This window comes from Geotrypetes seraphini, chromosome 8, assembly GCF_902459505.1.
Source record: "Geotrypetes seraphini chromosome 8, aGeoSer1.1, whole genome shotgun sequence".
Classification (NCBI taxonomy): domain Eukaryota; kingdom Metazoa; phylum Chordata; class Amphibia; order Gymnophiona; family Dermophiidae; genus Geotrypetes; species Geotrypetes seraphini.
Window position 1 is genome coordinate 168368844 of NC_047091.1, and position 26436 is coordinate 168395279.

The window sequence follows — 26436 nt, forward strand, 5'->3', positions numbered from 1 at the left end:
ACGTACATGATTTACATAAATTGTAGCCTTTTGTTTTAGGCAGGGGGTGTGGCCAAAAGCTTTTGAGCATGTGTATTATAGGTGTTATCTTGTGTGTTTCTGGCTGTGGTTCATGATAAAATTTGACATTAAAAACAAATGACCAGATCTACATCCTAGTAGTTTTTTTGGGGGGGAAAAAGGCATGTTGAAAGCCGACATTGCATCTCCCCTCCCTTCCCTTTCATCCAATAACTTTGGTGCGCCTATGATTGACGCACCACCCCTGATATCCACCCATACCATCCATGGGCGCAGCTATTTGACACCATGGTGTATTCTGCGCATGTGCCGATCGCTATCACCAGCAACTCATCTTATGTAAATTTAGCAAACTTTCACTACTCTCTGCCAACCTCATTTGCATGCAAGGTGTTTTGAGAATGACTCAAATTTTTTGAAATCACTGCAATAATGGCTGCGATAGTGGCTTGTCGTTTTTTTACCATGAAGTTTTAATAATCTAGCCAGTGAGAATTCTCTGCAAATGTATTACAAGGAGCTCTCCTTGTAATGTACAGCAAAGAACACCCACCTCTTACCGTGAAAAATTTTCTGGCAGATCTGGATCTCTCGGCTTCAATTTTGCCTGAAGAGTTACTGTGCGTGTTTGGTTTTTTTTTGTGCGTGTGTGTCCCGCGCCTAACAGCTACATCCTGACCATAGGTGTGGGAGACACAAATAGCTGTGTTCAAGTATCCCCCCCAAAAAAAAGACTTCTGAACTTGCTGCAGCAAAAGAGGGGTTTGCCCTTTTTTGGAACTCCGGAACACTGCCTTACACTGTACTGGGCCTACACACAAGAACTGTGCCCAGGCGCTTTTCACCGAGGTACTTGGCACAAATAATGCGCATATAATTTGCATGCTATTTCTGCTGAATACGTGGTGCTACACAAAAATTCAGGGAATTCAATTGTTAAAAAAAAATTGCTTACCGAAACTCCTACCCCCCTCTTTTACAAAGGTGCACTAAGCTTTCTAGTGTGCGTTAAATATTAGCGCACACTAAACACTCGCTAAATGCTAACGCATGCATGTTATCCTATGTATGCATTAGCGGTTAGCGCACACGTTGATTTAGCGCGCGCTAAAATGCTTAGCACGCCTTTGTAAAAGAGGGCCCCAGTTTCCACCGTCTCCTTCGAAGTAGTCCCCTCGACAGTGCATACAGCGATCCCAGTGTTTTTCCCATGAGTCCATGCATCTGTGGAAGCCATCTTGGGTGAGTGCCTTGAGGGACCTCCTGTGATTCTGCCTGGATCTCTTCAATCATGTTAAAACGGCACCCTTTCAGTCGTAATTTCATTGTGGGGAATAGGGCAAAATCACAGGGGGCGAGGTCAGGCGAATAGGGGAGGGTGTATAATCACTATAAGGTTTCTCGAAGTCGGGAATTGTCGAACAACGAGTAATGTGTGAGTGGGCACATTGCCATGGTGGAGCAACCAATTTTTGTGTTTCCACTTGTTTGGGCATTTGCACCGAATGCTCTTGCTTGACCGCTTCAAAGCCTCACCGTATGACGGTTCTACTATCCCGCAAACATCGTGGATAGTTGCCTACGATCTGCAAGGATAGTCTCATGAACATTTGCTATGGTTTCCAGTGTTGTGCTTGTCGATGGTCATCTGGAACGGTCATCGTCGTGGACAGATGTTCGTCCATCCTTGAAGCGTTTGTACCACAGAAAGGTTTTGCTTTGGCACGTGGCATTATCTCCAAAGGCTTCCTGGAGCATACAATGGGTTTCTGCAGCAGTTTTTTGGTGTTTTTTTTTTTAATTTGAAACAAAATTTGATGCAGATTCTTTGCTTGGTAAAATCCGTCACATCGAAATCCGCCGAGTCAACCATACAAAACCGTACAGAACAAAGTAACGCAACCACTCAGCTCCACGCCGTTTGGCACACTGATTCACAAAGCAAACTGCTAGACACCTCTAGTGGAGGAAGGGCATACTGTATCCAGTTCACGCGCGCTGTTCACATTCTCTGAACTTTTGGGTAGCACCTCGTATAGCCCAACAAATGTAAATTGCTCCCAACCCAGTGTTTTTCTCCAGGTTGACAGAGCTCTGTGCGTCCTGCTCTGTATGAATTTCCGCTATACTGTACATTGGATACCGCGGAAGAGATATCCTCTCTAAAAGTACCAGAGCTGTGTGGACAAGGCCACATGTCCTCCAATTATGTTGTTTTAATGTTGTATACCATCTTGATTGGTGCTCCTGCTACCAGTGATAGGATATAGACCAGCCCTGCACAACTCAAAAATGACCAGGGGGCCATAAAGAAAGTCAGAAAATGTAGCGCAGGTCGCATTAAATTTACAAAAAAAAAAAATGAAAGTGGCAAACCTCAATATTTTCAAGCGAGTACCAATTAAAAACATGTTAAGAAAGTATTAGATAACTAAATTTAATAATGTTAACTTACCAAAAGCATGACAAACCGCCACATTTGTATTTATTCAATGGACTCTTAATGCGAGACATTGGAACGCTGCATGGTTTGAGAGGGCCCAGGAGCTCTGCCCTAGCCCCGGTGGAACTCTACAGTGCAGGTGCAGCCTCTCCGCAACTCCCGACTCCCCACCCACCTCCTCCTGGCGTTGTAATTATAAGTCTTCAGGCAGCCACTGTGCAGCATCAGCGAGCAGGCCTGCCCCGGAAGTAGAATGAAGTGGGCAGACTTGCTCATTGACGCGGCAGCTGCCCGAGGATTTAAAATTAAAACGGGTGGGTGGGCGGGACAGTACGAGTTCACAATTCATAGAAACCCTGGCGCAGGCCGCAGTGAGAGCCGTATCGGGCTGCATGTGGGCTGTACGTTGTGCAGGGTTGGTATAGACAGTTTTAACAAATTTATAACAAATTCCTTCAGAGGACGATATAATCTGAGGAAGTCAGCGACATGTTGCAAAAGCTTCTTAGGAAAGAGTGTAACGTCAGAGCTGGTCATTTTCTCCAGCAGGCTCTGTTCCAAAAAGTTCCGATTTGAGCTACAGAGAAAATGACGGGGTTGGGGGCGTCTCACTTATCCCAAGATAAAAAACCAGAATCGTCATCGCCCAAAGCAGAGGCCACGGTTTGCCAGTGTCAATACATTGCATTCTTTAGTAATCTTAACCCCTCCCCCTTTTTACTAAACCACAATAGCGCAGGGAGCCGCGCTGAATGCTCCGCACTGCTTCCGACGCTGATAGAGTTCCTGTGAGCGTCGGGAGCAGCGCGGAGCATTCTTCACAGCTCCCTGCACTAATAACCGTTATCGCGGTTTAGTAAAAAGAGGAGGGGGCTAGTTAAGAAAAGCATTTTGTTAATTGCTGAAAAGGTTTTAATGTTGTGTATTCTGTTCATGACCTAGTCCTATTCATTTGGTGGTTAAGGTGCTTCTCATACCTGGTTATCTATTCTGCTTTTTATGCTGCAATAGTAGACAGTGGTGGGACAGTGGTGTTGGTCAGCCAGGATGGGATACAGAGGCCTCCACTTCGGTTCCCCAGAGGCGGCCACCTACTGCAGTTTCTGTCTTGCCTGGAAAATGGCCTCCTTCCTCGTGGACAGCTGGATCCCCCCTTGTGGTCTCAGAGAGGAAAGGTACCCAGCATTGATCAAACACTTTGATAATGGCATAGTTCAAAGCACATTTGGAATGTATTCTAAATCTGGACCTAATGCACGAATTAAATAAGAGTGCAGATAACCTAGTAATGCAGTTATTATTGGATATGTGTGTGTGCCTCTTATTAGGGCTGTAGATCGATTAAAAATTTTAATTATGCGATTAAAAATTTAATCGTGCGATTGATCAGATAAAGCGCCCACTCACATTCCCTCCTGTATAATGCAAAATATACATAGCAAATATAAATTCTCAAAACTGAAGCATTTCAATTCAGTTGTTCCATAGAAAGGTGGTATATCAAATCCCATGCTCTGTCTATTCATTCTTTCTTTCTTTTTCTCCTCTTTACTTCTTGCCCTATATCTCTTTCACAAATCAACTTTTCTTTCATTTTTCTTCCTCTTATTCAAATCTATCTGGTTTTTGTCTCTTCTCTTCCCTGCCATTCATGGACAACATCATCTCCCTCCCCTCTTTTCCTTTCCATTCCCTTCTCTTGCTTCCCCTCCCTATCCCCACCACTCCATGCTCACCATTTCTCTTTTCCTCCTCTCTGTCACTATCTCTCTTGATTTTCCATCCCCCACCCCATCTGTACCTCTTTCTCCCAGCAAATCTTCATGTGCTCCTATTCTTTCCATTCTTCCTTCCCTCCCTGTGATGGGGTATCTCTCTCCCCTCCCACCCATGGTCGGGTATCTCTCTCCTCGCTTCCTTTCCCTCCCCTCCCCCCACATGGTCGGGTATCTCTCTAATTCATTCCTTCCTCTATCCCCCACCCTCAGTGGTCAGGCATCCCTTTTTCTCTTTTCTTCTTACGTCCCTTTTCCCCAGTCAGGTCTCTCTCACCCACCCAGGGGCTCTTCACTTTTTCCCTTCAGGGCTCCATGACTCAGCTGATCCTGACAGGGAGAAAGGCCATCAGCGAAGCCGCCGGGATTCCTCTGCCGTGATCAGCTGATGGGAAGCCTACGGGTTGGGGGGAGGGTTTGCTCTTTGGGTTGGAGTGGAGGGGGAGGGATCGTGACCACTGGGGGGAATAAGGGAGGTCATTCCTTAAATCCTCAAATGGTCTTATGTCAGTTTGGGCACCTTTGTGGAACTTACACACAACTCAAAACAGGTCGAACTGCCAGTGTCTTAAGTTCCCTTTAGGAAAGCTTTGATCAGGGCTATAGTATGTCCAGGTTGAAGCTTGCCCGATTCCCACCCATAACACACCTCACAACACACCCCTTTGCTCTCTGGGACGTCCAAGTGCCAACTTAGGCTGGTTTTTGAACGTTTTAAAGTTTTGTTCATGAGCCCCATGATTTATAGTATTCTAGAAGCTACATGTGTAAGAATGAGGCCTGGCCAGACTCCATCCATATGAATGCCCACCTGTAAACTATATGCTATTGAAAATGAGTGCAGTTGAGAATAGCACATAGCCAAATTGTTTTCATCTATGCACATGGGTAAATAACAGCTCTTTATAGAATTAAGGTTATAGACTTACCCACTTAATGCATCTCAACTGGGCAGTTTTGCAAACCCCCTTTTTTTTTTTCCTCAAGTCAAACATTGCTCTTTCCATGGAGATGCTTTATAAACTACCCTCTCTGCAGATTCTCTGCTGTAACTTTAACTTGCAAAATGGATGTTAAAAGGTCTTGTTTGTTATAGGGGAAAGTGTTCCCAAAGCTGAGAAAGCGAAGCCCACAGGGTTCTTCCGAGTCAGCCTCAGATAAGGAAGACGATGAAGCGACTGACTATGTTTTCAGAATAATCTATCCAGGAACCCAGTCAGACTTTGGTAAGTGCAGTGTGCTCGATAGGAAACTTACATGATCCCAAAATATGTTTTTAATGCATTCTTGCCGTAAGTCAGTATATTGGATTAAAATGACTATTGTCCTGTTCTCTTAAGAAGAGAGGGCGATTTAACAGGTTGCAGTAATGTCTAATGGGGAGAGAGTGGCGCAGTGGTTAAAGCTACAGCCTCAGCACCTTGAGGTTGTGGGTTCAAATCCACTCTGCTCCTTGTGACCCTGGGCAAATTTCCTCATTGCCCCAGGTACATTAGATAGATTCTGAGCCCACCAGGACTGACAGGGAGAAATGCTTGGGTTCAAAAGTTTCAGCCTCATAACCAGAGCTGGTATTGTGACATCATAATGCCTCATTCCACCAATGCCTAAGAGCCAACCTCATCAGTGATGTCACAATGGCTTGAATGTCCTAGACTTGGTTCACTTTTACTACTTTTTGATTTCTAGAGTAGCGCAGTGGTTAAAGCTACAGCCTCAGCACCCTGAGGTTATGGATTCAAACCCACACTGCTCCTTGTGACCCTGGGCAAGTCACCTAATCCCCCCATTTCCTCAGGTACATTAGAAAGATTGTGAGCCCACCAGGACCGACAGGGAAAAATACTTGAATACCTGAATAAATTCATGTCAAACTGTTCTGAGCTCCCCCTGGGAGAGCAGTATAGAAAATTAAATAAACACAATGTGGAGCCATGAAACTTGCAATTTATTACACACCTTTCTTGACATTTTTCATTTCAGTGAGGCAAATGCATCTAGTAAATGGGCCCAAGTATAGGGAAACCAAGCCATTGTGACATCACCAATGAGGTTTGCTCTTAGGCATTGGTGGAATGAGGCTTTATGACATCACAATACAAGGGGCCCAACCAAGAAGAGAATGGGGGAGTGTGGCAGAGTGGTTAAAGCTACAGCCTCAGCCCTCTGCAGTTGTGGGTTCAAATCCACACTGTTCCTTGTGACCCTGGGCAAGTCACTTAATCCCCCCATTGCCTCAGGTATATTAAATAGATTGTGAACCCATCAGGACAGACAGGGAAAAGTGCTTGAATACCTGGGGAGAACAGTATAGAAAACTAAATTTTAAAAAATATACAGTGGTGCCTCGCACAGCGAACGCCTCGCACAGCGAACGCTGCGCACAACGAACTTTATGTCGTGATCCGTATAACGTACTTCGTTTCACACAACGAAGTCGCCCGAGCTGCATACTTCCGGGGTTCCTGCGGGGTTGGATCGCAGCGGGGTTGGTCGAGCCGCGAGGGTAGTCTCCTTCTCCTTACCTGCCCTGTCGCAGCCGCACACAGCCGAACGGAAATCTTCCCGATGTCAGCGCTGACGTCGGAGGGAGGGCTTAAGCAAAGCCCTCCCTTCCTCCGACGTCAGCGCTGACATCAGGAAGACTTCCGGTCGGCTGTGTGCGGCTGCGGCAGGGCAGGTAGGAAGAAGGCAATGGCGAACGAAAGAGGGGGGAGGGGGCGGTCTGCCCCGAAGAATGTGCACAGATGGTCAGGTCCCCCGATCGACCGACAACAGGCCCGGCCGACAAACCTCCCTGCCCTGTAGCCGCGAATCTAAATTACCTCTTACAGCAGCTTCAATAATCCAGCTGCTGTAAGAAGGTAATTTAGATTCGCGGCTACAGGACAGGGAGATTTGTCCGACCGGGCCTGTTCTGTTGTCGGTCGGGTGCAAAAGCGCCACAAAGGTGGAGGCAGGGAGGGAGGAAAGGTGGAGTGGAGAAAGCACATGTTGGAGCAGGGGATGAGAGGGAGGGAGAGAAGGGGAAATATTGGACAAGGGCAGAAGGGATGCTAAATCATAGGGTGACAGGCAGAGAGAACAACAGGAAAAAGAGTGGAAGCAATCTTGAACCCTGAGGGTGAGGGCAGAGAGAGGTGGTGAGATGATTGATCATGGGGAGAGGGACAAAAGGGAATAGAGATGGGATAGGAAGATAGTGGAAGTAAAAGGACAGGGAGATGTATGTTTTTAGATGTATCTAAATAAAAATAATAACAAAAAATTTATCTTTTTTATGTCATCTTAGCATATTTTATGCTGCAGAACGAATTATTTTTTTTAACATGTATTCCTATGGGAAAACGCGTTTCACATAACGAACGTTTCACATAACAAACTTGCTCCTGGAACCAATTAAGTTCGTTGTGTGAGGCACCACTGTATATTGGTTTTAAAGAGAAATTTATATATAGATTGTTTCCTCTTACACTTCCACTGTAATCATGGGGTGGAAGGATAGTTTTGTATTCAAATATATTTTTATAGTTTCTTCTTTTTAAAAAAAATGCATTTTTGCATGTGGAGGGCGAAGATGTTTCTCTTTGGCTGTTAATTCTCTAAATGCTGCATCAGAAGTCTGCGGTTTAGCAAAGTTTTCATTCTGTAGCCATGCACATTTGTGAGCTACTTCCAGTAAAGAAGCTGTAATACCATGGAACCAGGATGGGTGCCAGACCTTAAGGCAGGACTAGGCTGGTGCCTAAAGCAGCTGGGGAGGGGGCCAAAGTGCAGCTGCAGTCAAAGCAAAACAATAGGTTTTGACATTGACAGAAATCAAAGAACCAGTAGGGAATTCTTTTTCAAACTGCTCATTTACCCAGATTATTCTTGGAAGAGATGACTTATGATTGTTGGTGAGAAGGGGGTTCAAGTGATCTGAAAGTTAATTGGAGAGCACAAATGTGCCTAATGTCCATGCATCAACCTTGCAAAGGATAGATGTTTAGGGATTTGACCAGGAATGCCTTTCTATACCTGAGAACATCATGCAGATTTACGTTTGTTTTTTTTGAAAAATCAATTTCAGCTTTCCATTTCTTCATCTTAAATCAGTTTTTTTTGTATGTAAATGCAATATAAATAATAATGAAAACTATTCTATGTAGCATGCAAAATCACATACATAACTATACAAAATCAATCACATAAATTATGCATACATAATCAATAAACATATCACATGGGGCAAGCCACTGCTTGCCCTGGATCGGTAGCATGGCATGTTGCTACTCTTTGGGTTTTGGCCAGGTACTAGGGACCTGGATTGGCCACCGTGAGAACGGGCTACTGGACTAGATGGACCATTGGTCTGACCCAGTAGGGCTATTCTTATGTTCTTACGTGAAGCCAAGTATAGGACAATTAAGCCATTGTAACATCACTGATGAGGCTGGCTCTGAGGCATTATGACATCACAATCTCAGCTCTGGAATGTTGCTCTCATTGGGGTTCCGGAATCTTGCTCTTCTTTGAGATGCTGGAATGTTGCTACTCCTTGGGTTTTGGCCAGGCACTAGGGACCTGGATTGGCCACCGTGAGAACAGGCTACTGGGTTTGATGGACCAATGATCTGACCCAGTAAGACTATTATGTTCTTATTAAAAACATAAAACCACCAACACTAAAACCTGATGCTGCTTAAAAGCTTCGGTTAACAGATATGTTTCTGTCTTTAAGGGTAACTGTTTCTTTTAGTTTTTGGTACTTGTTTTTTTTTTCTGCTTTGCTGTAGTGCCCCAGGACTTGATGGATGCTCAGGGCAGCAGTCTGCCCTCCATATGGCAGCCTACCACCCGCAAGTCGTCCTGTTCCTCCTGCTCTCAAAGCTGTTCCTCAGACAGTGGTCATTCTAATGGCTGCAACCATGAGAGGTACAGTGAAACTGTTACTAAAGATGCATTTAATTTGTATCGCACTTATTGAAAATGTTGAAAATGAATAAAGAATTAAAAAAAAAAGAAAAAAAGATCTAGCTATGGCTTACCACCGTCCACCGAATTACTTTTAAGATATTATTCTTGGTTTTTAAAGTTCTAGCTTTCAATGAGCCTCTATTCATGTCTAGAATGATCATTCCTTATTATGCCCCTCGTTCCCTACGATCATCATCACAAGACTTATTAACTGTCCCTTCCTTAAAAATTGTGGGTACAAGAAGAGATGACATGTTTTCTGTTACAGCTCCACAAACGTGGAATGCATTGCCACTTTACATCAGAAAAGAAAAAGATCTTATCTCTTTTAAAAAACTCTTTAAAACTTTTTTATTTAACGATGCTTTTATCGAATAAACTACGAGACTTTTTATTAATTAAATGCAGAACTTAAAAAATTTTTTTTTCCCCTCCCTTCCCTGTGTTCTTTCCTCTTTATGTTTTTCTACCTGAGAGAATTGTAACTTTACCCCCATTTTCCTTTTATATCATGTTCGTCTTTAAGCTACATGTATGAAGAAATTTGTAATGTGTTATAAGTATTTTAACTTTTTACTTGTGTCTTAAAATTGTTTGTCCTCTAAAAAGTTGTTTTTTTAAAAAATTGTTCATCGCTTAGAATGTTTGTATAGGTGATTCATCAAATGATAATAATAAAACTTGAACTTGTCCATGTATAATGCAAAGCTACCAGCAAAAAGTGGGCCTGCATTTTGCATCCAGTCCTGGTTTTAATTACATTGTGGGGCTAAATTTGAGATCAGCTTTCAAGAGCATTTTCAAAGGCAAGCCCTGTTGATAGGAGGTAGAGGGAGGTGTTTCTTGTAGAAAATTGGGTGGGCCAAAGAATGGGCCTACTTTTTCGTCGCATGCTTTTTCCACCTGCTTTGAAGCAGCTAGAGTTGCCCGGGGATCGTATGTGCAGAGCTTTCAGACTGAAATCTTCACGCATAGCTTAAATTTCTCCCTGACCTCTCTCTCTGCTCCATCTCTGCCTCTTTCTGTGAACTGCCAGTAGTCCCACATGCCTTTTCTCACAGTGGGGAGGGGGGGGGGCCTAGCCAGTCTGGAAGCCCAGCAGCCACCCCGCTCATGAGAGCTGTAGAAGAGCGGTGAAATCTGGGGACGGGGTGAGGGTGGACTGACAATAGAGAAACAAAATCATTCCAGGCTACCAAACTAGCTAAAATATCACGCAACCAACACAAAAATATGTAAAAAAAAATGTAATGCATTTAGGGGTCCTTTTATTAAGATGTGCTAACCGATTTAGCACAAGCTAAGGCACCCATAGAAAATAATGGATAGCTTAGCACAGGGGTAGGGAACTCTGGTCCTCGAGAGCCGTATTCCAGTCGGGTTTTCAGTATTCAGGAAGTTGTGTCGGAGGAGACTTTTCCAGCAGTCAACACGACGCAACTTCAAGGCTCCGGCTGTAATACAGCACATAGCCTTATAGAATTCGCCAGTTTCAACAACAGAAGGTAAGGGAAAAGGAGGGAGGGAGATGCATGGCCGGTGGGAGAGAGGGGGCTGCCGGATCGAACTCTCTTCACCGCACATGCTAACCATTCACCGCTCCACGGGGCGGTGAATGGCCTTGCTCCCGATCTCGCGGTGAACTTTTTTTAGGGTCACCGTTTTGGCAAGTTACCCGCGGGTATGTCATTCTCTAATTTCTAGCCTTCCCAGCCCCCTGGGAGATTGCTGATGTCAGCTCTCGGTGACTCACATTGACATCAGTGTTCAGGGCCCACCACTGATTCTTTTAGGAGCGCAAGTTAGCTGGATCATCTTTATGATATTGTGGATTTCATCTTAATGTGCAGATAAAGAAAGGGAAATAATAATTTCCTGGTTCTTTTTAGATATTTTAAACTTGGCTAGGAGACAGCTTCTCAGGTTCAAACCAGATTACCGAATGTTGTAATGAACTAAAGGGTGACTCTATAGGCCGATGCCTAAATTTACGAGCATCAATTGAGCATGTGTACAAATAATGAAAAATATTCAGCTGAATATGAATACCTAAACTAAACTTTTTTTTTTTTTTTTTATTATTATTTATTTATCAAATTTTTACATGTTATAAATCAAGTATCCACTTGTACAGAAAGTTGAAGAAAAGCAAGAAAATAATACTCAAAGGTAAAATACATAATAATAAAATAAAATAAATATTTAGCTTAAATTCAGCTCAAGTCCTCAACATTAGATCCAAGAAGGATAAGGCGGACATATTAACAAATGCTAACAACTGCTAACAACTATCAATTCAAATATTAGGAAAACAAGATCCCCTGGCTGAGAAAGGATATCATTATTCAAATGCACTTCACTTTGATTTTGATTTTCCTTCATCCAGCCGAGTTCCTGCCAAAAAGGCTGTCAACTGGAATGGTTCAAAGAATACATATTTCTTCATATGGTATTGTATTACACATTTACAAGGGTGTCTAAGGAAAAAAAGTCCCACCAAGACCTAAACTAAACTTAACCTTAAGTTTATATACCACATCATCTCCATAATTATAGAGCTCGGCACGGTTTACAAGAGCTTAATATAGGAAGAAATAACATATTGGGTTTGGAGGTTGGGTATGGTGGGGAGGAGAGCAAAAGCCTGCTTACGGAATAGTTGGAAGGAGCCCTGATTCCGTAATGGGGTGGGAAGGTTATTCCAAAGCCCAATGATTCTGAAGAAGAGAGATTTTCCCAATTTTCCCGCACAGAGGATACCTTTTAGCAAGGGGAAGGATAGTTTAAGTTTTTGGGTGGGCCTAGTGGTGTCAGGACTCGAGGAGTTCCAAGATAATGGGATTAGGGGAGGGAGGATGCCGTGTAGGATCTTAAAAGCTAGGCAGATGCATTGAAAATGAACCCTGGAGATTTTGGGGAGCCAGTGGAGTTTGGACAGGTGGGGGGAAACATGATCAAATTTGCGTTTTGCGAAGATCAACCGACTAAAAATAATGGGCATTAAGCTTTAACATAATAAAAGAAGCAATGTAAAATCAGAGATCAAGAGTTTATTTCCATAGGATTTAGCGCAGAAGAGCCCTGGATTATTCGTACTCGAATTGAAATCACTATTTGGCTGAATATGACTAATAATAATAGCTTTATTTTTATACTGCAATACCTCACGGTTCAGTGCGGTTTACAATAAGAAAAAAAAAACTTGCAAAATACACAGCGATATTACATCAGAGTGTCATACATTTAAAAGTGCATAATATAATTCAGGGCCGAATCGAATGCGAAAAGTCAGTACAGCCCTAATGTATACTGCTGAATGCTAATACACGCATGCGTAATTTACCCCAGTAATTGAAAGTTATGCATGTTCGTGCTAGGTGCTATTCTGCCAAGTGTAAGTCTCTTAGGGGGGAAATTATTTAAATGGCGCTGGAAAAAATTGACACTTAGGGATCCTTTTATCAAGCCGCGCTAGCGGGATTAGCGCGTCAGACATTTCATCACGCGTTAACCACTGTGGCCGGCTAAAAAAACTAACGCCTGCTCAATACAGGCGTTAGCAGCTAGCGCGACAGGCGGTTTAACGCTCGGTATTACGCGCATTAAACCCCTACCGCAGTTTGATAAAAGGACCCCTAAGGCCTAGATGCACTAAAGATACCGACTGGATCGCTGTTGGCCGATTCTCCAGGAGCGATCGATGCTGAAGTTAAAAAGGTACAGGGGATGGGGCATGCACACGGCAGGGAGAGGAGTGGAAGGGGGGCTGAGAGCAGGAGGGGTGCTAGCACCCCAAGGAAGACCGCGCCTGGGGCAGACCGCCCTCGCACCCCCCTTACTACTCCACTGTCCACAGAATCCTGAGTGGTGTAGCATGGGTGAGTGTGAATCGATTTTTCACCCTTTCAAAATGCGCGCAACTGTTTTCAGTGTATATAGGGTTACACTGGTGTTCAGACGGGGTTCGTCTTTGAAAATTTGCATTAAAGTGCACTGCCACTTTTAGGCTGTTTGAAAATGTTAGGTGCCACCGACTCATGCTCGAGGCCTAGCGACTTGAGAATGATATCCAGTTTTCGTGGCAGAATACAGAAGTATTTTTATTTATTTAAAACACTTATTTATGTAAAACATTTATATCCTGCATATCCAAAAAAAACTGTGCTGGTTACAATTCAACATTCATAAAATTAACCCAGAAAGACCAACTTTAAATCACTTGACATAATACAATAATAAAATAAATATCAAAAACAGTACTACTTCACTAACCCCCCCCCCCTTTTTGCTAAACTATGATAGTGGCTATTACCACAGGGAGCCGCGCTGAATGCGCCATGCTGCTCCTGACGCTCATAGAATTTCTATGAGCGTTGGAGCATCGCGGAACATTCGGCGCAGCTCCCTGTGCTAATAACTGCTATCACGGTTTAGTAAAAAGAAAGGGGTGGGGTAAGTCAGGGAAAGCCCTTTGGAAAAAAGTATGCCTTCGTTTTTTTTTTCCCCCAAAAAATAAAAAGGAGGAGACCTGACAAATAACATCTGGGATAGTATTTCATAATTGGAGGGGGGCCAACAACAGTAAAGACCTGGGAGCGAATGGTTGTCTTAGTTATCGATTGCATAGATACTATGATTTTTTTTAGATTGTACTTTATTTTATTTTATATTTCATTTTTCTGCTAGGTTTTTTTTTCTTTATTTTTCACCTTTCTGTTTTATTTTTTTCTTTCTCTTTTGAGATGATTTTTTTTTTTATTACTATATATTTTACATTTTATTTTCTTTATTTCGCAGTCACTTTAGTTTAGATTGCGAGCCTGTTTAGGACAGAGAGGGAAGTTCTATGTACCTTCAATACTATGGGCTCCTTATATCAAGCCGCGCTAGCAGGGTTAGCGCGTCGGACATTTCATCACGCGCTAACCCCCGTGGCAAGCCAAAATACTAACGCCTCGTCAATGGAAGCGTTAGCGACTAGCGCGGCAGGCGGTTTAACGTGCAGTATTCCGCGCGTTAAACCCCCTACTGCGCCTTGATAAAAGGAGCCCTATATATACAAATGGATTTAAGCAAATTATAATTATTAATCATTTTATTGTATATAACCCGCGCAGAACTGTGGCTGCTGCGGGCTATAAATCTTTTACATAAAATAAACTAAGAAAAGGGTCGACTTAACAATTGCTTTGATTGAGATCTTAAAATGTGGGATGGTTCTTATGGCTTCAACAAGGAAGCTAACTACATTCGGCAAAATTAGATTGCTGGGCCTTTCTTCTGCGCAGTATAAATTCGATGTCGCCGTTGTTCCATCAGACGCGATCCTCTGCCCATCTGTTGCTGCCCAGGTGGATGGTACATCGTTAGTCTGATATCTCCGCTGAAACCTTGTCCGCCTTGGGAGGCCCTTTCAGCTTCTCAGATGTGCACAAGCCCATGTACCGTGACTGAAAATGTACCCCTCTATATATACTATACCAGTGGTCTCAAACTCAAACCCTTTGCAGGGCCACATTTTGGATTTGTAGATACTCGGAGGGCCTCAGAAATAAATAGTTAATGTCTTATTAAAGAAATGACAATTTTTCATGAGGTAAAACTCTTTATAGTTTATAAATCTTTCCTTTTGGCTAAGTCTTAATAATAACATTGTCATTTATAGCTAAAGAGACATATAATCATGAAACTGTTTTATTTTACTTTTGTGATTATAATAAACATACCGAGGGCCTCAAAATAGTACCTGGCGGGCCGCGTGTTTGAGACCACTGTACTATACAGATGTGTGGGGCTTTTTTTTATAGCACAGCTCATTCCCAGAGGCACAGACATACATTTAGAGGCTGACTAAATCCTTTTTCTTTTTACCGGATTTGGTATTTCTTTTTCTTTTCAGAGCACCACTAAGACTGCTGTGTGACAACATGAAGTACCAGATTCTTTCCAGAGCGTTCTACGGCTGTATGTATTTCATCATTCATGCGCAAGCTCTCTAAAGCAGGCATTTCTCTATCCCTGTTACAGTTTAAGTTTGAGTAAACATGATGGATGTGTTTGAATATTCAGTGACTTTCCCCACTTTATTGTATTCAAATCCTTTTGATGGGGGGGGGAGGGTGAACTCAATGCAGCATTCTGCAGTTGCATCCCATGGTACGATCAGCAAGCCGGCATTACCTGGCTACAGCCGCATTCACATGCCCAAAAAAGTACCATAAGCACGTAGTCAACCGACCCAGCTTCTGAAGGGAAACTTTTGAATATTCCATGGTCCTGAACTGCTCCCAGTGCATTATAGGATCTGTAGTTCTACATAGTAAATGAAGGCAGATACGGGTCAGAAAGGTGTGTCTACTTCCCCAGTTGAAATGGGTGCATTTAATGCAACCTATCACCCAACTCCCACCCGATGGACACTGGTGCTCAGGTGTTTTGTGCATCTGCGCCAAGGCACCAAAATGCATGCGGCAGATACCCCTTCCCTCCTGCCAAAATTGCGGTTGATATAAATGATGCCTGTAGAAACTGAATCACTTAATAGTCCCTAAGAAAAGGGATTGATTCCATGATTTTCAGACTGTTCTCTTTTTCCACTATTGGGTGCCTTCCGACAGCTGCAGTTGGAGGGATATTTCAGCATAGATTTTCCAGTAAATGTTGGGGGTGGATGAAGCAAATATGGCAGCAGGGGTGGGAGATGGGGGGGAAGGACGGTGAAGAGGTTACAGAGAGCCAGTGTGAAAGGAGAGGAAAATGTTTTCTGCCTTGTAAAGCCTTCCAATTTATCTTTGCCTATTAATAATGGTGTCACATGTTCTAACCTGCTGGTTCCCCTGGCCTCGGCATCCTTCTGACATCTCATCCTGGACCCGTGACCAGGAAGTGACATCAGAAGGAAGCCAAGGCCGGCGCAACCAGCGACTGGAAGATGCTGCTCGCACCAGCAAATTTTTAAAGAGATAGGTGTGGGGGCGCCGGCGCCCAGGGTGGTCGGCACCTCCTGCTCTCCCCCATACTACACCATTGTGGGTAGCAGTACCTGGTTCAATAGCGTTGAATATTGAGATCTACCTGGTTGACAGTTTAAGCAGCCAGAAACTACTGCTTAAATCACTTGTTTGGGGCTCTGCGCTGAAAATTAGCGGTTAGTGCCTAAGTGAAAACTGGCTATTTTGGGGGCATTCCTGTAGCGGAGTCGGCACTTGACCAGTAACGCACCGATATTCAGTACTTAACCACCCAGGGTAACCGCGTAAATGGAACCACATAAAACATCATCCTATTTTACGCGGTTAAGTTCTGAATATCAACTTATCCAATTATGTGTTGGCGCTGCACAAACTAGATATTCAGTGCCGAAGAACGGATATGACTTGGCATGGAGCATCCAGGAATAACGCCAGCGGCAGTCGGATAAAATTCCCCCTTCATAATTGTATCCTGATACTCGCTGGTGTCCGACTATTTTCAATGTAAAATGTAAAATAGTTAATTTCTTATAATTCAACCTATGTATAATTTTCCTTTCAACCACCTTGCATTCATCTACTGTAATTCGCTGATTGTACAGCTCTTCTTCTTTGTGAACCGCCTAGAAGTCGCAAGATTATGGCGGTATAGAAAAATAAAGTTATTATTATTATTATATATTCTCACTGTCGTAGGCTATATAATTATACCTTGTTTAGGTTTTACAAATATTTATCATCTTAAAATTAAAGGTATGTAATAATCTAGACGTTTTACGTTTTATCTAGACCAGTCTCAAGGGCCAGTTAGGTTTTCAGGACTTCCCCAGTGAATTTGCATGAGATTTATTTTCGTGCATTGCTTCCATTGTATGCAAATAGATTCATTGGGGAAATCCTGAAAACCCGACCTGGCAAGGGCTGAGATTGAACACCCCTGATCTAGATTGTTTGCTCTCTACTTCAGCACAGCACCCAACACTAACCTTTTCTTGGTTTTTTTGGGTGTTTTTTTTTGGGGGGGGTGTGAATGGCCTCTTGACTGCAGCATCTTCAACTGACCAAATGTGTTGTCTGTCTCTTTACTTGACCTGAGCAGGGCTTGCATACTGCAGACATCTTTCAACTGTAAGAACCCATTTGTCAGCACTGGTTAACCATCGGATCGTGTCTCCTGACCTACCAGTGGATGCCAGCGCTGGACTGACAGCAGAGATATGGCAGGGTTACATGCAGGACAGCACGGTGCGGACTCGAGGGTTCTCTTTAGGCATTTCTGTTCTGTATGGGCTTGATTCTATATGTGGTGCCCGTGTTAGATGCCTGCATTGAGGACGTCTAGCGAACCTAACTTAATTCTGCGCAAAACTTTAATTGTTTTTAATTTGTATGGTAATTGACTGATTTTTTTTTTAAAAAAAAATTTTAAAAACAATTAATTTAAGTGTTCTTTTAAGCTTCTGTGGCTTGCCTAAGAGAACACATATCCCATCTTCACGGGAAGAACCTGTTAAAACTCACCAGAGAAATTTCCCATTCTATGAGAAAAAGAGGTGAACAGATTTTCCCACCAAAATTCAAATTGGTGACCAATGGACATTCCTGCCTCATTCACCTCAAGCCCCAACCAATCAGTTTTGAGGACCCATTATATATAAGGACAAACTGCAAACTTCACAGCACACCCTGAAGAAAACCTCTAAATGATGGCTGAAACGTCGGTTCTACCTGGCCAGGCGAGGTGAAACCTGGAAAACTGCAACAAGCAATTAATTTAAGTTTTGCGTAGAATACCAAGCGACGCCTAAGTTGAGCTGCCTAGCAGCACCTAACAACGCCTACCTAAAAAGTAGGGGCAGAGAATAGGCGTGGTTGACTTAGGCGTCTGTGTTAGGCAGCAGGAAATGCACCGATGCCTACCACTAGGATGCCTAGTAACACTTAAGTCTGCTTAGGCGCTGCTAAGTTTGATTCTATAAATACCGCGACGCAGTTGATTGACAACTGCGCCAACTGGCACCTACAAGATAGGCACCACTAGGCCTCATTTATAGAATCAGATCCTCTATGTGCTGTATGTAAACCAGTTCTACAAGTAGATCCTGATCCATATTCTTTTCTGGAATCTACAAGTATTGCCTTTCCAACCTGCCGTACAAGACATTTTCCCCTGGATTTTATAAATGGCATCCAAATTTCCGCACATTTAAATTGCATGCTGTCCTGAGAAACACATGCAACTAAGTTGGCGAACAAGCCATTTGGTACTAATAATTATTGGTTTGAATTGGCAGCAATTCGGATTTGCTTGCACAGATTTTTTGGGTGCCATTTTTTGAACACCGATGACTAGAGCTTGTCCTTTGTGGTCAAAATTCAGCTACAGCCTATCCAGTTAACTTTAATTAAATATTTAGACATTCATTTGGTTAAGTTCCTACCACTGAATATTCTGGGTCAACTAGAGATTGTGCATTCTTTTATTTAGCTCCGCAGTTATGAAATAACTTGCCCATAGTCTTGAGAAAAGAAGAATCATACATAAATTTTAAAAGACATTTAAAAGCACATATTTTTTCAATCGGCTTTCTCAACTTAGAATAGAGCATGGGACTGTGATCTGTGTTTGTAATGATTAATTTTATAATGGAAAAAGTTTTAGCTGTATGTATTAATGATGGTTCATTGAGATTTGATTGTTTTATTGTTTTACTATTAGAATTGTTATTTTTGAGATGTTGCTTGTGTAATATTTTATGAAGAAAAAAAAATTTAAACTTTTATTCTTAGTCTTTCCTTTTCTATTTTTAAATGGAGTTCTTTTCTTGATGACTGTGAATCATATATTGTAAACCGCTTGGATCCTTTTAGGCTGTTATGCAGTATATAGAAAGGTGTTTTTTTAAAAAATAAACATAAATTACTGGATTAATTTTAGATCAGGTGCTTTTCTGACCAAACTTTACAGGATAGCTTTAACTGTATAGCGCAGGGGTCTCAAAGTCCCTTCTTGAGGGCCGCAATCCAGTCGGGTTTTCAGGATTTCCCCAATGAATATGCATGAGATCTATGTGCATGCACTGCTTTCAGTGCATATTCATTGGGGAAATCCTGAAACCCGACTGGATTGCGGCCCTCAAGGAGGGACTTTGAGATCCCTGGTATAGCACTATCCATTTAGGAATAAATTCTCAAAATGTCGTCAAAGGTGCCAGGATAGTGCTTGCTCAGCGTGAATTCTTTAACATCAAATGTATATACAGCTACTGTTACAAAATGCTAGCGTAAGTCTGCATTTACGGTCAATGGCTGGCATAAATGCTTGCACCTAACTGTAGACCAGTTTGGTGTGCAAAGGATGGTATACAATAGGGCTGCGTGGCATTTAGTGCAGGCTAAATCCATTAGCACACCTTAGTAAAAGGACCCCTTAATTCTATTTCCAGAAATACGAGGAACAGGAGTTGCTGCGCTTGATATACTATGGGGGAATCCAGCATGAAATACGTAGAGACGTATGGCCTTTTCTGCTAGGACACTATCAGTTTGGCACGACGGAAGCTGAAAGAAAGGAGGTTAGTTCACTTCTTGAGCATATGGGCTTTTAGTGGACTATAGGAGTACTTGGGCCTTCTTTTACTAAGGGCTGCGGTAGAGGTTTCTACCGCGGCCTGGGACGCTAAATGCTCTGACGCTCATAGAAATTCTATGCGTGTCGGAGTAGCGTCAGCGCGTTTAGCGCTCTGGGCCGAAATAGAAACCTTTACCACAGCTTAGGAAAAAGGGGGGGAGGGTAATATTTCCTTTTGGATTGTTTGATAAGATATCCTATAATTCATTATTTCTGTACCAAGTAATTACTTGTTATTTCTTAATAATTTGTATAAATATATTTCTAACAACGGTTTACAAACTAAAGAACCCTTTGACTAAGCAGTGCTACAAATATGGCCTGTGCTATCCCTAGCGTACTAAGACCACTTTTAGCGCTGCAGGGAAATGGCTGATTTTTTTCTATTTTGGATTAAGGCATATCAAATTGCAAAGAACTCCATTCTGATATAGGAAAGAGGAACACTTCAAGAACACTTTCACTCAACACTCATATACTGCGGCAGCAGGGAAAGTGAGCGAAATTTTGCAGACACCTGCACCCATCAAAACCAAACCACTAGGCAGTGGCCTAGGGGAGGGTGAGAGGCGCCCAGGACGGTGGCGCCCCTCCCCCCACCCCTTTCCCAATTCCGCCTGCTGTGTGCGCCTCCCCTCCCTTGCACCTCTAGTTGAAGTTGTTGTGGCAGTCATGACCCTGTCGCCCTCCCTCCGATGTCACTTCCTACGCGTGACACCCAGAAGTTACATCAGCGGGAGAGCCGATGGGGGTCACGGAGAGCATGTTGACCGCTGCAAGCAACAACTTCAACTGGAGATTTGGGGGAAGGGGGGCACGCACGTGGTGGGGAGGAATGGGAAGAGAGGGGGGTGAAGGGGTGCCGCCGCCCCCCCCCCATTACTATGCCACTGGGCATCGAAGACAGCCTCAAAAGAGTGTCTTCAAAGTGGACTTAAAACACTTGTAAGATAATTCCCCCTCTGACAGCAGAAAAGAATGATGAATATCGAATGGGCCAGTTGCCGAGTGCCCATAGATCGAAGGACACAAGGAGAGGGGGGGGGGTATAGGTGCTAAGAAACCAGATAAGTAAGCTGGGTTTCCTGAGGACAGGGCCTTATGCACCAAATAATTTTAAAGTGATGGTGAAAACAAGCTAGTAGCCATAGAGGTTTTTCAGCAGCCGAGGTAAATGGTCATACATTTGTGCAGTGGCCCAAAACCGCATGTTAACAGCCTAACACTCTTTAATACTAGGGCCCTCGAGAGTCTGTTTAGTTTTTAGTCCCTTTTTGCCATTCTGAAATGGCTGCCATGGAAACACAAACGGTAAAATAAATCTGCTTGCATTTTACCCTACTGGATGGGAAGATAGGTCCTCCTCAGTTCAAGTAACTGACAAGCAAGGATGACCTTTCTTTTGTCTAGTCTGATTTCTTTTTTTTGCATCACATACTCCATCTCCTTCTCCCCCCCCCCTAAAAAAAAGAAAAAAGACAAGCATAATTAGCCGTGGCTGTGTTTCTTAATAATGGGAGATCATGTGTTTCTTAATCTACCAGCTGGATGACCATGTTCATGCCTGCTACGAACAAACCATGGTCGAATGGATCGGCTGTGAGGCCATTGTCCGCCAGAGGGAAAAGGAATCGCATGCCGCGGCTTTGGCAAAATGCTCCTCTGGAGCGAGTTTAGACTGTCAGATTCAAAGGATGATGCACAGAGACTCGACAATCAGTAATGAGGTATGTGGGCTACGAGAATGGATGTTCGGAGAGGACCCAGGCAGAGGAAAGGTTAGTGGCAGAGCTGGGATGCAGGAGGACCAAGATGGGGGGTCCAATGTCTCTGCCTCTAATGCCCAGGCCCAGCACCTCTCTCCCTCCCCCCACGGCCAGCTTCTTATCCACCCGCCAGGTCCTCCACCAGTGCTAAAGGCTATGTCTGTAGCTGGAAGGGGCCTTTTCTCTGCTGCATCAAAGTTGAATCAGAGCTGTGGGACGCAGAAGAGGAAAGGACCCATTAGCCAGAGAGGCAGCCTTTAGCCTGGTATAGGACCTGACAGGTGGCCAAACAGCTGGGCATAGGGAAAGAGGTGCTGGTCCTGGGTGCGCGGAAGGGTGGGTTCAGCTGCAGGTTTCTCCTAGCATTGGACATACCTGGGCATTTTGCCGGCCTTACTCTTCGTTGGCTATGCCCCTGGTTAAGATGGTCAGAGCATAGCTACACAGGCTAAACCATGATTTGCTAGTGTTTTTTTACAGAAAGGGTTGTGGATGCATAGAACGGTCTCCCGGAGGAGGATGTGGAGACAGAGACTGTCTGAATTGAAGAAAGCCTGGGATAGGCACGTGGGATCTCTTAGAGAGCAGAAGAGATAATGGTTACTGCGGATGGGCAGACTGGATGGGTCTTTTGGCTTTTATCTGCCATTATGTTACTATATTTCTATAACAAATCAAAAAATAATCACCTTATTTCCACGTAAATAAACAACCAAATACTTTTATGGTCACACAGTGACTCGAGGTTTCTAACTGAACGCTCAGACCCATAACCAAACTCTAGTGAAAAGTCACGGAGTCAGTTATAATAGAGACCATCACAGCAAGTTCACTGTCTCTGCCACCTGCTGTGATGGTCTCTATTATAACTGACTCCCTGACTTTTCACTATAGTTTGGTTATGGGTCTGAGCGTTCACTTAGAAATCTAGAGTCACTGTGTGACCATAAAAGTATTTGGTTGTTTATTTATGTGGAAATAAGGTAATTATTTTTTGAATTGTTATATGGTTATCACCTTTGAAGAAACAAGGTCCCTTATATTTTATGTGTACTATATTTCTATAACCATAAAGTTCTATGACATCACAATGCAGGTGTAAAGAGCCTTAGCCTATAGGAAGAGGAGATGCAAATGTTAAGAGCCTTGACCAATAGGGAGAGGAAGAGATAGTGGATGCTGTGGATGGGCCATTTGGCCTTTATCTGCCATCAAGTTACAATGTTTCTATAACCATAAAGTTCTATGACATCACAATGCAGGTGTAAAGAGCTTTAGCCAACAGGGAGAGGAGGAGATAGTGGATGGGTCGTTTGGCCTTTATCTACCATCATGTTTCTATGTATGTACTTTTAATTGTTTTATTGTGTATGTATGCTTTTGTAATCCGCTTTGGATACAGCTGGACCAGAAATAATAATAAACTAAACTATAAGTTATGTGCATTGTTTGGCGACATGCCTATGGCCCACTCATGTGTATGCCTCCTTGCAGTAACATGCCATAGCACTTAGGCACTGCTTTATAGAGTAGTCGTGAGCACATATATGCACGTCACTGCCGACTGTTGGTACCAGTGATGTGCAAGTGGGGCGGATTTCTAGGTGCCCATGTATAGAATTGTCTTCCTAGTGGTGCTGCAAAAATGGCCCCTTGGGTCTCATGTTAGACATGGTTTCATTGACTGCGTGTAGGAAGAGTTTAGTGTTCTTGTGTTTTTGTCGTCCTTAACTTCCCTGTTTTCTTTGTTTCAGTCTTCCCAAAGCTGTAGTTCCGGAAGACAAGGCCATGTCCGTCTGCAGAGTGATTCCAGCACCAGCACCCAGGTAATGGGCATTCTTTGAGAACGTCGTTATCTGAAAAACAAGGCAAAAAAAAAACAAACCTGTGGAACCAATGATCTTGATTTAAAAAAAACTTTTATTTGAACAAGATGCAGAAAGTAACAAAATAAAGTATGCAATAACACAAAGAAGCACCGTATATAATTTGTGGCATAGACCCGACATGGGCCTTGTTTCGGTCGTGAAACCACAAGCTTAAGAATTGCATTAAAAAAACGCAACAAAATGCTGTGCACAAGTTAACGTAGCCTTCTAATCGATTTCCACATAGTAGCGGTACCCCAAAATGCACCTTACTAGATCCCAGGTACCAGAAACGTTATTTGTGACTTTATTTATTATTTTGAATTAGCTTGCACCTTTTTTAAGTAGTAGCTCAAAGTGAGTTATATTCATGTAATCTAGGTATTTCCCTGCCCCTGGTGAGCTTACAATCTTTCTTTAGGTGCCATCGACTCGCATTCGAATCCTACAACTTGATGAGTTACAGATCTGAAAAGAAATCATTTTTGTGCTAATCCGGAAAGGTCCTCCAACGTCATCCCCATGGTTGTTTTCAATGTGTCCAGGCATCTGATTTCAGGGTCGCCCTCTTCGCCTGGTTCCTTCGATCTTCCCGAACACGATGCCCTATCGCAGTGATCTCTCTCTTCTTGACGGTGTGACCAAAATAAGACAGTCGTAACTTCATCATTTGGGCTTCGAGTGACGTAGCCGGTTTGATCTCTTCCAGAATCAATCTGTTTGGTCTTCTAGCGGTCCACGGCACGCGTAAAATCCTTCTCCAACACCGAAGCTCAAATGAGTCAAATCTCCTTTCTGTCTCGTTTCCGTAGTGTCAAGCTTTCGCATCCATAATTGACCACTGAGAAAATGAATGCGTGGACAAGTCTGATCTTTGTTTGGCATATTATTTCCTTGCCTTTGAATGCTTTGTCGAGATCCTTCATTGAAGAGCTTACAATCTAAGAGCTTCTTTTACTAGAGTGCGTTAATGGATTTAGCACATGCTAAATGCTAAGAAGCCCATAGGTATAAATTGGACCTCTTAGTATTCAGCATATGCTGATCATCAGCGCACTCTAAATCTACTAGCATATCTTAGTAAAAGGACCTGAGGTAATGAAGGGTTAAGTGACCTGTCCAAGATCACAAGGAGCTGCAAAGGGGTTTGGAGTGGACCCAGGAAGCGAAGCTATTCCTTCAGACAATTTGTTTTGAAATGGATGGAACTTGGGGCTTGATACGGTGCTAGTGATTACTGGAAATGAATTCTACCAGTCAGTCAGTCATAGGGTTACCGTATGGCTCCATAAAAAAAGCGGACGGATTGGGATATCCGGGTTTTACCTCCTTTAAAAGCAATGGAAGTAAAACCCAGATGTCTCAATCAGTCCTCCTTTTTCTGGAACCATATTAGAAGTCTTTTGACTATGGCGGTATAGAAGAATAAAGTTATTATTATTATTATATTGTCCGTGTCCCCCTGATTTTACTTTTTAATGTACCTGTACTCCGTTTAGAAATCCAATAAGCAGAATATTAAATTTTTAATAAAACTTGAAAATTGGAAAAACTTAAGCATAGTCAGTCATTCATCTGAAGGACTTTAATAAGTATCTGTATTTCACACAAACGACTTCTGTACCAATGCCAGCAATTCTCAAATTTCTATATTGAAAGACATCAAGGTATAGTAGCAGAAGAAAATGTAGCTAACCTCTGTTTTTTTGTGGGTTTTTTTTTAATGGTGTCCTGATAAATAATTCCGAAGAATGATAGAAATTGAGCATATCATATTCCTTGCCCCAGTGCTCCGTCACCCTATGCATGGATTTTCCTTGCTGGAACCTTTGACCCCTGTGCACGATCAGGCTAGTGCAAGCAGCTACAGCAAGAATCCACTGCAGGTTTCAAGCAAAGCTGCCACCTAGGTTATTAAACATATAAATCTGCCCTTACATAATAAGGATGTCAGGGAGCCCCAGGCAAGCTGAGATAAATTACTCTAATTTACAGTAGTGTCAGTTCCGCTGAGTTATGAATTGGATAAATGGCTGAATATATAGTGTTATGTGGCATCTAGGCTGCATTCACTTCTGCAGAAATGTATTCGTATAGTCTATGCATCTCCAATTTTTGCAAAATAAATGGCTGTAATTTGCATGATGGAGAGTCATTTTTCCTAATGAGTTTGCTTGGGAATGGCCTGGTATATTTATATTCTAAATTCTGTGTGGGCAAAGTACTACTGCAACCTGCAAGCTTGTTATGACAAGGTAACTGATGAGTAATTCCATGTCCACTGGTCCAATTTCAGGGAGGGGCCTCACTTGACATCTTCTGCAGATACAAAAAAGTCACCCAAATAAAGGGGCCTCTGACTCTGGACCTGGTTGAGATCAGGCCCCTAAACTTTGTATATTTTCATTAGAAGTCCCAACATATCCCCTGAAAAAATGTCAGCAATTTCTGAGATCCTTGAATGGGGAGTTCTGAATCACTTGTGATTGAATGACCTCGAATTTAATTAGACCATGAATTACTAGGGGACACTCGATGAAGTTACAGGGAAATACTGGTAAAACCAATAGGAGGAAATATATTTTCACTCGGAGAATACTTAAGCTCTGGAACGCGTTGCCAGAGGTTATGTTAAGAGCAGATAGCGTAGCGGGTTTTAAGAAAGGTTTGGATAATTTCCTGGAGGAAAAGTCCATAGTCTGTTATTGAGAAAGATATGGGGGAAACCACTGCATGCACGGGCCAAAAAAAAGTTCTCAATTGCAGCACTGAGGATAGTCGCCTAAAACTGAAAGGAAAAGAACCTCAGAATCTGACACAAGGTAAACTTAGTCTGAGTCTTGTCGGTTCTGGCTTTCTATCATAGATTCTGAGAAACCTTCCAGTTGTTTGTGAAACAATACCAATGCTGTGACATAATACCTATTAAAAGATAATTTAAACAGTGTTACCCCTTAATTTAACACCTAAAAAATGTGATGAAACAATGCATCTCTTATTGA

At 42.9% G+C, this 26436-nt stretch overlaps 1 protein-coding gene across 4 annotated transcripts in view; it reads left to right on the plus strand.

Annotated features, from left to right (window-relative positions):
- The window catches only part of SGSM1 (small G protein signaling modulator 1), a 231719-nt gene that overhangs the window by 141704 nt on the left and 63579 nt on the right, over window positions 1-26436 (plus strand). For 3 of the 4 annotated variants that reach the window (XR_004540413.1, XM_033955889.1, XM_033955891.1), the window contains 8 exons: window positions 3476-3639; window positions 5336-5465; window positions 9018-9156; window positions 15098-15162; window positions 17269-17414; window positions 19616-19744; window positions 21345-21527; window positions 23321-23392. Coding sequence is in view for 3 of the 4 variants with exons in the window: in XM_033955889.1 (XP_033811780.1) it covers window positions 3476-3639; window positions 5336-5465; window positions 9018-9156; window positions 15098-15162; window positions 17269-17414; window positions 19616-19744; window positions 21345-21527; window positions 23321-23392 (1028 nt within the window). In the remaining variant the exon portion in view is untranslated. The remainder of the gene's footprint in view (window positions 1-3475; window positions 3640-5335; window positions 5466-9017; window positions 9157-15097; window positions 15163-17268; window positions 17415-19615; window positions 19745-21344; window positions 21528-23320; window positions 23393-26436) is intronic. The other variant, XM_033955890.1, reaches the window with a different exon arrangement.